This window comes from Ictalurus furcatus, chromosome 10, assembly GCF_023375685.1.
Source record: "Ictalurus furcatus strain D&B chromosome 10, Billie_1.0, whole genome shotgun sequence".
Classification (NCBI taxonomy): Eukaryota; Metazoa; Chordata; class Actinopteri; order Siluriformes; family Ictaluridae; genus Ictalurus; species Ictalurus furcatus.
The window spans coordinates 14,771,265-14,784,577 of NC_071264.1; the positions used below are offsets into that span (position 1 = coordinate 14,771,265).

At 40.2% G+C, this 13,313-nt stretch overlaps 2 protein-coding genes across 5 annotated transcripts in view; one reads left to right on the plus strand and one right to left on the minus strand.

Annotated features, from left to right (window-relative positions):
- Positions 1 to 566: 566 nt before the first annotated feature.
- Positions 567 to 10,983, plus strand: LOC128613871 (interferon-induced protein 44-like). Its single transcript, XM_053635017.1, has 8 exons — positions 567 to 1,098; positions 5,095 to 5,635; positions 6,436 to 6,505; positions 6,592 to 6,787; positions 7,019 to 7,171; positions 7,461 to 7,632; positions 7,718 to 7,818; positions 9,599 to 10,983. Exons 2-8 carry the CDS (start codon positions 5,113 to 5,115, stop codon positions 9,767 to 9,769), a joined length of 1,386 nt encoding a protein of 461 aa, XP_053490992.1. The 5' UTR covers positions 567 to 1,098; positions 5,095 to 5,112; the 3' UTR covers positions 9,770 to 10,983.
- A 1,157-nt stretch (positions 10,984 to 12,140) lies between these two features.
- rabgap1l (RAB GTPase activating protein 1-like) overlaps positions 12,141 to 13,313 on the minus strand; it is a 121,484-nt gene continuing 120,311 nt past the window's right edge. For all 4 annotated transcript variants that reach the window (XM_053635012.1, XM_053635011.1, XM_053635016.1 and 1 more), the window contains one exon: positions 12,141 to 13,245. In XM_053635012.1, coding sequence (XP_053490987.1) covers positions 13,111 to 13,245 — 135 coding nt within the window. In that variant the 3' untranslated portion in view covers positions 12,141 to 13,110. The remainder of the gene's footprint in view (positions 13,246 to 13,313) is intronic.

Sequence of the window (13,313 nt, forward strand, 5' to 3'; positions counted from 1 at the left end):
GAAGTGGTATTAGTGAGGCCAGCAGGGGGCGCTCACTCGGAGGTCTATGTGGGTCCTAATGCCCCAGTATAGTGAATGGAACACTATAGTGTAAAAAGCATCTTTCGGATGAGACATTAAACCGAGGTCCTGACTCTCTGTGGTCATTCAAAATCCCAGGACACTTCTTGTAAAGAGTAGGGGTGTAACCTGGTGTCCTGGCCCTTATCTATCATGGCCCCCTAATGATCCCCATCCCTGAATTGGCTACATCTGGCTACAAATTGACATTTGGACAGTCAATAGCAGATACTTCATAAAATAATCAAACACACAGCTTCTGATTCAGAAGCACAGGATTGTCAGAGCAGAGTGGGAATCACCCCACTTTTCAGGAGTACCCCTCGTGTGTAGCCTGCCTTGTACTCGCCCCGGTTCAGGAAGCGGTCCTCTGTAAAATGTGCTGTGCACAAGCAAATGTTTGGGTTGTACTGCTCAGGAACAGCGTTATAAATAAACAGTAACCACTGATTCCTAATTTGGAAGGCAAAACAAAGGGTTTTTTGCTTTCGCACCAAAACACAGTGTCTCTGTGACATGGCGCCTGAATTCACTGAAGCCTCGTCTTCTTTCTTTGCACTTGCCATTGGGTGGGATTATGCTAATAGTGTGCACTGTGACATAGACGTATTATGGAAGTAATATCTGGACGAGGCGTTTTGGGCAGGTCTGGAGTCGTGTTCTCTGTTAGACAGAATAAATCCCTTTGTGGGAGACTATGAGTGTGACCTCATCTTATGATGTCCTCCCACATACAGTATCGTACAGCGAACGCATATATGGAGCTAATCTTGTGACAAAAGTTTCAAATAAAATAAAATCCACAAGCAAGGTATTAATTATCAGAATGTGTTTTTTTCATGTATATATTTATGCAAAAATGAGAATCAAATCAAAATATATTTTTTAAAAAGACTACTACTTATTCACACTCATTTTGCTTTAAGGGCAGGTGGGGCATCTGTCTGAGCCACTCCTAGACTGAGTGGATAATAAACATCTCCATCTCCCGTTAGTCTGCACCGAGCTCTATAAAGGCAAGTCTCTAACATTTAACAGGTAAAATTCCTCCTCGTATTGGATAGGTTCATTTTAACAAAATATTTTCTGTTTTTATTTCTGATTGTTGGTTTTAATTGATAGGTTGTGGCGGTAGCCTGTATAAATGAATCAAGACAACTTTCTATCTAATGCAACTGAAATATGACAAGTGTAAAATACACGTTTCAAATGGATTTGCTTTTGATCGTAATGCAAGTTATATTTGTTTGAAGAAAAGGGTATTTTCCTCGGATTTACATTATCCGAGTTATTAATAACGGTTTCGTTTTGGTGAAATGAAAGTTGTTCGGTTTCGATTCGGTATAACAGGCTGGAGTTTCACAACTATAATGCTGGCCTACACATTTAAATGGAAATACAAGTCAAATCACAATATTAAATGAAAATGAGTATAGATTTAAGACGTTATTTAAAATCGTATATTTAAGATCGCTTATGCGTATAGTGTTTCGTTATATTGCATTAGTATAATGACAATAAAACTGAACTGAACTGAGTATAGATTTAAGATTGAGTATAGTTTTAAGACTAAATAAAAACGACTAGGTATTGCTGGGAATCTTACAACTTTCATGTGGCAGAAAAATGTGTTGTCCAAGGTTCAGACCTTTGTAACGTTGCATATTAGATTGGCTTGATGAAAATTAATTGATCATGAAAAGATTATTTTTATACAAAGAAACAGTATACATAGGAAATGTTGTCAGATGTTTGCTGTGTTTATGACCCTTCATAAATGATTCATAAAGTTCATAAACTTCTTCAGTGACGGTGGATTCCGCATTCAGAAATGATTCAGAAGAGTTTCGTTTTTCAGGGAGACGAAAGCTAATAACAGTCCAGATGAGGCTAACTTTATTTAATAAAAAACAAAATTAAATTAAAAGATCAAAGTAAAGAAGACTATTAACATATACTTACAGTGTCATCAGTAGCCTACTTTAATACAATATGATTCCTTTAAAATTTCTCTTTGGGAATTTTATTTATTTATTTTAAACAAAAAAAGAACAGATGTGTGTAAATGTTTGTAATTTAAGGTAAGTTAGGTAATATGAATTATGCGTTATATATTATAGAAACGGTTCACTTCGAGGGAGATATTCTTTGATATATTGCAAGTTTCAGTTTTCATAATATGAGAAAAGTATCAGATAATGTGATTCAACATGGAAAAATGATTTGAACATGGTAGCATTGCTGCCTCACAGCTCCAGGGTGTGGAGTTTCACACGTTCTCCTTTTGTCTGTGTGGGTTTCCTCTGGGTTCTCTTTCCTTCTACCTCCCAAAATAATGCCAGTAGGTAGGGACGTGCACGGCAGGGCTCAAGTGGACAAAAAGGGCACTTCTCAGAATAATTTATTTTTTAAATATTATAAAGTTACTGTTTAAGGCAGGTCAATTTTGAGATTTTGGTTTATTTTGCTTCCATGTCTTCTTTTACTCTAATGGAAAGAAAACTTCCAAAATACACATTTAGATGGTGTTTGTTTTAAGCCTACTAGATTTCTTCTAAATTAACCAAAACAAGCTAATCTGCATATTTAAACATAACATTTCAGGGGAAAAGACTCTGGGGAAGTTCTGTGGTGATATGCTTTAGTTATTTTCTTTATCCTATTCACCTGCAGTGCCTTGCAATTGTATGCAAATTAGCGCATTTTAGTTAATTAACGCCTAATTTGCATATCAAGGTGGTGATTGTGATGACGTTATTAGACACAAATATTACTGTATTCACCTGTAGTGTCTCCATTAAGTACAGTACATTAGCCTGTATGGCCATGATATATTGCCTTAGCTAAACTTTAGCTAACTTATTACATTAGCTAGTAGCTCATGAGTCATGCATGTTAGCAAGACATAAGTTAACTATATTTCAGTCGAGGCACTGGTAGCTTAGTCTTTTGTGCATCACCACTCACCTCCAGAGGGAGAGAGAGAGAGAGAGAGATGGAGAGAGAGAGGGAGGGAGAGAGAGAGAGGGAGGGAGGGAGAGAGAGAGAGGGAGGGAGAGAGAGAGGGAGAGAGGGAGGGAGGGAGGGGGAGGGGGAGGGGGAGAGAGGGAGAGAGAGAGGGGGGGAGAGAGAGCGGGGGAGGGAGAGAGGGGGAGGGAGAGAGAGGGAGGGAGGGGGGGAGGGGGAGAGAGGGAGAGAGAGAGGGGGGGAGAGAGAGCGGGGGAGGGAGAGAGAGGGAGAGAGGGGGGGAGAGAGAGCAAGCGAGAGAGAGAGGGAGGGAGAGAGAGCAAGCGAGAGAGAGAGGGAGGGAGAGAGAGCAAGCGAGAGAGAGGGTGAGAGAGAGGGAGGGAGAGAGAGAGAGGGAGAGAGAGAGGGAGGGAGGGAGAGAGAGAGGGAGGGGGAGAGAGAGGGAGGGGGAGAGAGAGAGGGAGAGAGAGAGAGGGAGGGGGAGAGAGAGAGGGAGAGAGAGAGAGGGGGGAGGGAGAGAGAGGGAGAGGGAGAGGGAGGGGGAGAGAGAGGGGGGAGGGAGAGAGAGGGAGAGAGAGAGGGAGAGGGGGGAGGGAGAGAGAGGGAGAGAGAGGGGGGAGAGAGGGAGAGAGAGAGAGGGAGAGAGAGGGAGGGAGGGAGAGAGAGAGAGGGAGGGGGAGAGAGAGGGGGGAGGGAGAGAGAGGGAGAGAGAGAGGGAGAGGGGGGAGGGAGAGAGAGGGAGAGAGAGGGGGGAGAGAGGGAGAGAGAGAGAGGGAGAGAGAGGGAGGGAGGGAGAGAGAGAGAGGGAGGGGGAGAGAGAGGGGGGAGGGAGAGAGAGGGAGAGAGAGAGGGAGAGGGGGAGGGAGAGAGAGGGAGAGGGGGAGGGAGAGAGAGGGAGAGAGAGGGGGGAGAGAGGGAGAGAGAGAGAGGGAGAGAGAGGGAGGGAGGGAGAGAGAGAGAGGGAGGGGGAGAGAGAGGGGGGAGGGAGAGAGAGGGAGGGGGAGAGGGAGGGGAGAGAGAGGGGGGAGGGAGAGAGAGGGAGAGAGAGAGAGGGGAGAGAGAGGGGGGGAGGGAGAGAGTGGGAGAGAGAGGGGGAGAGAGGGAGGGGGGGAGAGAGGGGGGGGGAGAGAGAGGGAGAGAGAGGGGGGAGGGAGGGAGAGAGGGGGGAGGGAGAGAGGGAAGGAGAGAGGGAGGGAAAGAGGGGGAGGGAGAGAGGGAGGGAGAGAGAGGGAGAGAGAGAGGGAGAGAGAGGGGGGAGGGAGAGAGGGAGGGAGGGAGAGAGAGGGGGAGAGAGAGAGAGGGAGGGAGGGAGAGAGAGGGGGAGAGAGAGAGAGGGAGGGAGGGAGCGAGAGAGAGAGGGCATCGTGAGTGAGAGTTGTTAAATGTGACATGTTGTTAAATGTATGATGAAAATGGCTCCAGGAAAAAATGGAAAATAAAACAAATAAATGTAACAAATTATACCAGTTGTGCTGTACAACTTTAAATGAAATGTCCCTCTAAGGCAGGGAAAGGGTATTTACCATGTTTAAAATTCATATTCTAAAAAAGTATCAACTTTGCTTCAAAATACACTACATACTGCCAAACATTTGTGGACACGTGAACACCACCCCCACATGTGATTCTTCCCCAAACTGCTGCCACAAAGTTGGAAGCACACAATTGTATAGAATGTCTTTGTATGCTGTAGCGTTAAGATTTTGAATCAGTGGAACTAAGAGGAAGAAACCTGTTCCAGCATGATAGTGCCCCTGTGCACAAAGCGAGGTCCAAGAAGACATAGTTTGCCAAGGTTGGTATGGAAGAACTCGAGACTCGAGTGGCCAGAGCCCTGACCTCAACCCCAGTGAACACCTGTGAACTGGAATGTGCATGTGGTTGGGGGGAGTGGTCAGTTGTCCACGTACATTTGACCATATAGTGTACATTATTGGATGATACTAGCAACAATAAGTTTTTACACAGCAATGAAGTAAGTGTGGTATGTTTTACCAAATAATAGCCTAGTTTTGCTGACTTTAATCTGCTGTAGAATAATCATGCATTCACTCTTTTATTTTTAAGGCTTTCTCAGAATTTTACATGGACGCACTTGACTTGGCCTTTCCTTCTATCTTCATTGAAGACCAGGAACAGATATGCTCCTTGCTGGGGAATGTAGAACTGCACCTCCTGTACAAAGCCAGTGTTCACGGATACACAGCTTCTGCTTTCCACCAGAGATGTGACCACCAGGGACCAACAGTGATTGTGGCCTATTCCAACACTGGCGACATCTTTGGGGGCTACACCAGTGAAGATTACACTCAAACACAGCGCTATATTAATGACGAAAAGGCATTTCTGTTTCGACTCCAAGGCACGACCCCTGTCCAGTTTAAGATTAAAACACCTAATGGCAGCCAGGCTCGTTATGATAACTACAATGCAGGTCCTTGCTTTGGGAATGAAGTATATTTTCTACACAATAACAGTGCACAAGTGTGCTGTAATCCAGGCAATGTCTACATGTTTAATAGAAATGATCCTTTTGGCCATAATAATTTTTATCGCAGCAATCAAGTCTACAAGTTGAATGAATGTGCAGTCTTCAAGGTAACAAATGGTAAGTTTCATCAGCTAAATAATTCTGTAGGGCAAATTGCTTCAGCTTTTGTTTTGAAAGAGTACAGTAACTGTACTGCATATGTTGTGGCATAGCATGGCCATGTTCCTGCAGAGTTTCTACCTTTTAGTCAGGTGTGCTAAAACAGTGGCTGATTTTTCACCGAGTACAAAAAACAGGGCTTGATTTCTATGTCCACATTTTGTGCATTATGTGCCATTTTGATTATTTTGGTAAGACTTTATTTGAATAGTCTGCTAGAACCTCAGGTAGCAATCTGTTTATATTTAAACAGCATGCCATATATTTACTAAATATATTACACCTTGACTGCATTTAAAGTATTCATACCACTGGAGACTAGAAAAAAAGGAGTCTATATATTTAATGCTAAACATGAAGAAGTAAACTGTTGTCCTGCTGAGAATCAGTTGAGAAGCTGGTTCATGACAATTTATGACTATATGATATAATTATGAATATAATAATTATTATAATTAATAATTATTAATTAAATATTATAAATATTATAATTAATATAATATGATATAATTATAAAATAATTAGATGAATATGCTTATTTTCCATGTGCAACATTTCTTTTAAAAAGAGATGTTGATTTCCATCTGCAGTCCCCAAATCAGTCATTTTTTTTTGGATTGGTCTGTGAAGCTCCGTATTAATGCTGGTAATATGAATAGTTATGATAGTTATAAAGAATTATGATTATTTAAAGTGTAAAAACAAGGTTGCGGTACAGAATGTGATATACTGAAATTATGTAAAAAAAATTTCTTTAGCGCCCAAAATTGCAGCCCAAGCATCAAATTCTGTGCAGAAACCATGGAGGAACGTCCTCTGGACAGCTGAGTATGTTTTAGACTTCACTGATCATGTTTCTCAGTGTATGGATTGTTTCAGCTCTTGAGCCATTTTTATTTTTATTTTTTTTGCAGAAAAAGAGCAGAGCTCATGGAATCGATTAAGAATTACAAACCCCCGATTAGCAGTGTGAAAAGGATCCGGGTTCTGCTGATTGGTCCTATTGGTGCTGGGAAATCTAGTTTCTTCAACTCCATCAACTCTGTGTTTAGGGGCCATGTGACCAGCCAAGCCATGTCAGGATCTTCAGGCACCAGTGTCACTAACCAGGTATGAACTCTCATGATCAGGTTTACTTTCTACCATTACTTCAGTCATCAGTAAAAAGAACTCAGACTTCAAATGATTTTAACAAGTGAAGCCTTAGGAGTCTTTTTGTGGAGTAGAGACTCTTAATTTATTAAAAACATGAGTGACTGACCTACCCTGAAGAGGATAAGCGGTATAGAGGATGGATGGATAGTGACTGAACTTTTCTGCGTGATCTCTTGTGGTTGATAGTTCCGCACCTATACAGTGAAGGCTGGCCGTGAAGGAAATGCTTTGCCGTTGATTTTATGTGACACTATGGGATTGGAGGAGTTTTCAGGGGCTGGACTGAACATCGACGACATCAGCAGCATCATAAAAGGTTACATCCTAGACCGGTATAAAGTGAGTACAGAACCATGAGTCTTTGTGCTTACAGTTAACTGACAGGGATTAAAGATACTATGAACAAAAAAATCTAACATGACTAGCAGTTAGCATTACTACAACTGCTAGCTTCAATGGCTAGTCAACCTTCATTCTTTCCTAATCATGTTCACATTTTTTCTATTAATTTATTGCTATAAACATATGTATAAATCTTTGTAACAGTGTGTATTATAATGTCCACTTACTGCCATAGCCAAATGCACTTTACTTGTCTGACTGCACTACTGTTAAACTCTCGGTCCAGTTCAACCCAGCATCACCGTTTCAGCCAGATGAACGATCGGATTTCAAGCCTGTCACTCTGCAGGACAAAATCCACTGTGTTGCCTATGTTCTAGACACTGGTAAAGTGTCCCTCCTATCCAGTAAAGTGGAGGAAAAACTCACAGCCATTCGCCAGAGGGTCAACTCACTGGGTATGTTATATTTTAATCACATATTCAGCCTACAAAACATGAAAAATCTATATCTAAACCATTGGTGATTAGTGTCTGTTTTTAGGAATTCCTCAAATTGTTCTGCTCACTAAAGTCGATGAAGCTTGTCCTGACGTGGGAAAAGATCTACAGAACATTTACTTCAGTGCCGTCATCAAGACTAAGGTAAGGAGGTTATCCGGAGGCTGTTTTAGATGTTACTGGTCTGTAGAGCCAGATGTTCTTCATTGTCTTTCTGCATAGCAATTAACTTGGGTTATACTATGGTTTCCTCCCCAGCCCAAAAACGTGTTGTAGGCTGATTGGCATTTCCAAATTGTCTGTAGTGTGTGAATGTGTGTGCCATTGTACCATGCTATGGGTTGGCATCCTGTCCAGGGTGTCCCCCTGCCTCATGCCCAGAGTCCCCTGGGATAGTCTCTAGACTCCCTGCGACCCTGTGTAGGGTAAGTGGTACAGAAAATTGATGGATGGACATTAACAACAACAACAATAATATCACGATTCTCGATACCAAAACAATACTTTGGCAAAAGTCCTTCAAGTGTCTGAACATAAAATGTTTATTGGATTGAACACAGAAAAATCAGAGATTGATTTTGATTTTTAAAAGAAACCTTGCTAAATAAAGTAAAATTACTACATAATAAACTAAATACGTCAAACATGGTCTCTTTCTTGTTCTGAAATACATGGATAGCCTATTTGTGATGGAACACATGAGCATCATGGGAGGCAAAAACATGATGCAAAACATCAACATCGTAGGCAAAATATGACAACACTTCAGCCCGTTTTTTCCCCACAAGTTGCGGATGTGAGAGAACATGTTTTGTTTTTGGCAAGATCACGAGAAAATTAAGTCGTGATCACGAGAAAACAACAAAGAAAAAATAATAATAATGCATGGACGCTTAAGGCTTCTGTAAATTTCAGAGCAACTGAGTGAGGCGTGGGAATTAATCCTAGCAGTAAATCTCAAGCATGAAGAGCGACAGTTTCACTGCCATAAACTGATCAACCACACCCCATTTCTCCAGTACAAACCAACAGAGTGCTGCAGGGGTGATGTATTTTTGCAGGCCAACCCGGAAATTAGCATCACCCTGGTTCCCTCTACAAAAATCCAATAGGATTTTTCCACTGGTTTTTAGATTATTGCAGAAAATAAACTCTGTGACCAACAAAAGTTTATGATTCTAACGTGTTCTGTTCATCACGATAATCTTCACAAATGAACACAATTTTTATGAATTTTGAAGCCTAAATATAATCGCCAGAAGTAAAAAGCAAAAGCTACGCTATAAACGAACTACACCACGGTCGCATGACTTCAACGTCACCACCACGCTAAGCTTCTGACAACTCTTTCAATCTTTATTTAAAAACACTACAATTGGAAAATACTATAAATTGATAAATCTACAAGTTTGAGTTGGAATAGTTTGCAAGAGTGCGAGTTTAAACACAACGAGGCTGTAGTAGAGTTTTCCTGTTTGCCTTGATGATGTTTAATGTCGCCAACAACCTCTGTAGTCCCATTTAGCCACTTGTTAGCAACCGTCTTTTTCATGACACGTAAAAGCATTTAAAAAAATCACAAGTGGAGTATTACTGATGTATTTGTCGTATATGTTGTAGAATAAAACATGAAAATATCTTGAGCTTGTGTTAAAAACAGACCCATTCAAAAAACCCACTGACTTTGGGAAGATGGAACTGGAAGGGCTAAAATGCTAACTCATTTCCAGGTTTAAGACTTATTCCTGCACTACTCTATGCAAGTGCACTCGAAGAAGGCTATTAGCGGGATAGAATGTATCAAATGTAATGATCTCTAACATTATCCAAAGCTTATTTCAGTAATCATATAGTAAAAGTATCTAAGGAGCTTCTTCTTTGGTTAATCAGTAACATTATTGTATTTGTTTCTGTGACACTGCAGTTCCAGGAGGCGAGTAATCGCTTAGGCGTGCCCATGTCTAATATAATACCAGTGAAGAACTACAGTCACGAGCTGGAGTTGGACCTGAACTGTGACATCCTGCTCCTAACTGCAGTGCAACAGATGCTCCGCTTTGCAGACAACTACTTTGATGATATCAGTGCTGTGTAGGACATCATCTTCTAAACCAGCAGATGGATTCATTTGGATACTTTCTAAAAGATATTCAGTTATTTTGTGCACTATAACTAAAGTCTATAAAGAAATAATTCAGTAGTTTAACATTATAGTTAGAGCCTAAAGGTAGAAATAGAGTTGGGTTCAGGTTACAGAAAGTTGAAAATCTATGTATAAGAAAATCTATTTGTGAAATCACAGCATGCACAACCCATTGACAGTTCAGGTTACTTAGTGAACTGTAGCTAACATTAATAAAGGAATAATTCAGTAGTCCTATGCGTAACGTTATAGTTAAAACCTAAAGCTTGGGATAAGATTAGGATTTTGGTTGAAGGTAGAGATAGGCTAAAAATTATGTAAAACTATGTTCAACATTTAGCTTGCATAAGCCATTTACAGCGATAAATAAAACATAAGTCTGATGTGAAATTGCCTTTGTATTGACTCAGCATTCTTGACTGTATATGCTTTTTTGTAAAATGCTTGAAGGCTTGTTACCATCACTTAAAAACACTTTTCAAGTGGCTGAAGCTCAGATCATAGTTTGAAGATTGCGGCATTTAACAAGGTTATTTTATTATTATTTTTTTTTAATGTATCCTTTACCTAGAAAAGGGCATGTAATATACCTTTAAAGCTACTCTAAAAACTAATGACAGCCTATCTATGTACCTTAAATCACTTTAAGGAAACAACAGATCCAGACACAAGATTAAAGGGACAACCTCACCACTTCGGCAATAAGGAAAGGTACCATATAGTACCATGTTTTTCTGTGAGTGTATAGATTCTTCATTTCTATGTGCTTTCACATTTGTTCAGTCTCCTGGCACTACTACCTGATTAACTTTATGTAACCCAGAGGTATGTATGTGCTTATGGCATAGATTTTGTTGTTGGTAATAATGGTGTAAATTTAAAGAAAAATCCATACCTCCAGAGTATGTATTCAGTGGAGAATTAATATGTGTGAAAAATGATTAACATGTCTTGTATTACTGCATTTACTATGTTACATTCACCAAAAACAGGTATGAAACAGTTCTATGTTGCTCTGAATACAATCTGTATCAACAGGCTCATAATTACATGGAGATGAACACAACAGGCTTGATTTAAAATGTTCAGGATGCATTTCTGGGCATGTGCCCAGTGTTCCTATGATGGACTTCGATTCCACCATGACCCCCCTCCTGGCCAGAATAATGCCCTTACTGAAGATAACTAAAATTATCATCAGAGTCACAATATATGTACCACACTATGTACATCATACCCCAAAAGTTTCTTGACAGATAGTGCATGATGAAATTGCATGAATTTCATTTTTAGCCAAACAGTTCCTTAAAAAATTACAACCAAGGGATACTAAATGCACATAAAAAAATAGAGAAGAGAATCAAATTCAATCTTTAACAGAACAAAAATCAGGGTTTATTTGTCACATAGTTGTACTGGGACAATACTCCAACCCCCCAAGGCTCACACTGACAAATCTAAAACGCTCAGAAGGAATGTCTCCTGTGCCTTATAAACCGTTAAATCAACCAATGCTATGCAAGGAGTATATTGCACTTGATATTGGTTAATATTAATCTAATGCTTGGCAGCACACAATTTTGGAAATTACAAAATAGCAGATAAGTATACAGATTTTGACAACAGTAAAAATGAACATTAAAAGTGTATTCACAATAAAGACATCGTGTTAGTGTGTGTTAAGATCCATGCGGTTTAAGAAATTCTAGGGGTCACAAATTACGACTTTTTAGGAAGCCGAGTGAGTGAAGAAACTCTGGTATAGAGACACCGACATTGAAGGTTGTTCTGTTTGTTCTACAGTTTAACTGAACTAATGAATGCACAATGTTCTCAGCAAGACCTCCGCAATATCACAGAACATGTTTTTATAATGAATAAGCCTGACAAAAACGGACACAGACTTGCCTGTGTGGAAATATCTATGAAGAATTCTTGGCACATTTAGGATGTGTGGTTCCTGCTATAGGGACACTGATTTCCTAAGAGTGGGTGAATTTCCGTTAAATTACACAGTGTGGACAAACCACTGCATTTACAGGAAGGAGTCTCCAGCTCACAAACCTCAGCCTGTAGTGAGTGATGCAGCTGTGTGCTCTCAGAAGCTCGGTTATCACATCTCCAGCCACTGGGAGAGTAAGAACAGTAAAGCAGGAATGTCATTTTTGTGTTACCGTCGTGCAGAACACGGTGCAGAACACTGTGCTTTAAGCCGTTAATATTTACATACTTTTAAATTCAAAAATGGTTAAAAAAAAAAAAGAAAAAGAAAAAAAATGACATCACTCCTCTCAGAACTGTACAAGATAAAAAACAATTAAACATTTAGTTATACACATGACAAAACAATTACATTAGTTATTACTATATAAAAAACAGGGATATTTTAGTCTGGATGCAGTATTCCCCCTCTCAAATAAAAAAGCTACAATTAAAAACGTGTAGATAGCCTCTTAAGACAAACTCTTATTAGTAATGTTATATAGGAATTCCGCCTTTAAAAGTATAACAGTCAACGTAGGTAAATAAATTCAGCACTGTCTGCAGTACTAAAAACTGCCACTAGGTGGAACTGCTGCACTGCTCCAGCATATTCCGGTATATTCCTAAATGCTGTCTTACAGTGTACTGAGAACTCTGGATAAATATGACCTCCGACTAAGAAATGTGCAATGGCGCGGTCACCTAAACCAGAACTCACAAACACACCTGACTTCATAGAAAAATCCCCCAAACCTTTACTCTCTTTGCATCAATCTTAAGTTTAAGAAAACACGATTTGTTGTTTGCCATCATGTAAATATATTGTACCAATGTTTTAGGATTGCATTAGTAAAGTAATTCAGGTGATTTGTGCTTAACAATGCTAAATGGAGATCTTTCTTTAATGTAGTAATAGCCTATTAGCCCACTTGACTTTACTGGAGGAAGGAAAAGCTGCTTCAGTGGGTGGCAAGTTTTTCAAACACTCAATGATTGACTCAGTGACTATAATGGAAATGGTTGCTCCAGTAGTAGTCTAACAGTGATAATGACACTGCTTTTCACTCATTCTGCATTAATAACCAAATTAAATCTTGCCACAGGTCACAAAAAGCTAAACTAATAATGCTCTGGTCTACGGATCAGCAGTTCAGGTGGTTCTACCTTCCTGTCCACCTGTCTCCCCCAGTGTGAGAGGGAATACTGCATTACCACATACTGTTTAGTAGTGTTCAGACAGCTCGTCCTTCCCAAGCACATGCCAGGCATTGGATCTGCTCCTGCCTTGCTGGCTAAGACCTGTATGAGTCCTATTGCCCCTCTTTGGGTGAGGAAGGCGTCTGACTGCTCGCTGAAGTCTTCAGGGACCCCAGTGTTTTACTGAACCAGGAGTTTTTGGCAGCTTGGACTTCAGTCATCAGCACTCCTCTCTGATGCTCCAGCTCCTAATCAGAGGAAAAACATCTTATAATCCAGGAAAACAAGAAACGTAAAAAAGTTACAATGATAATAG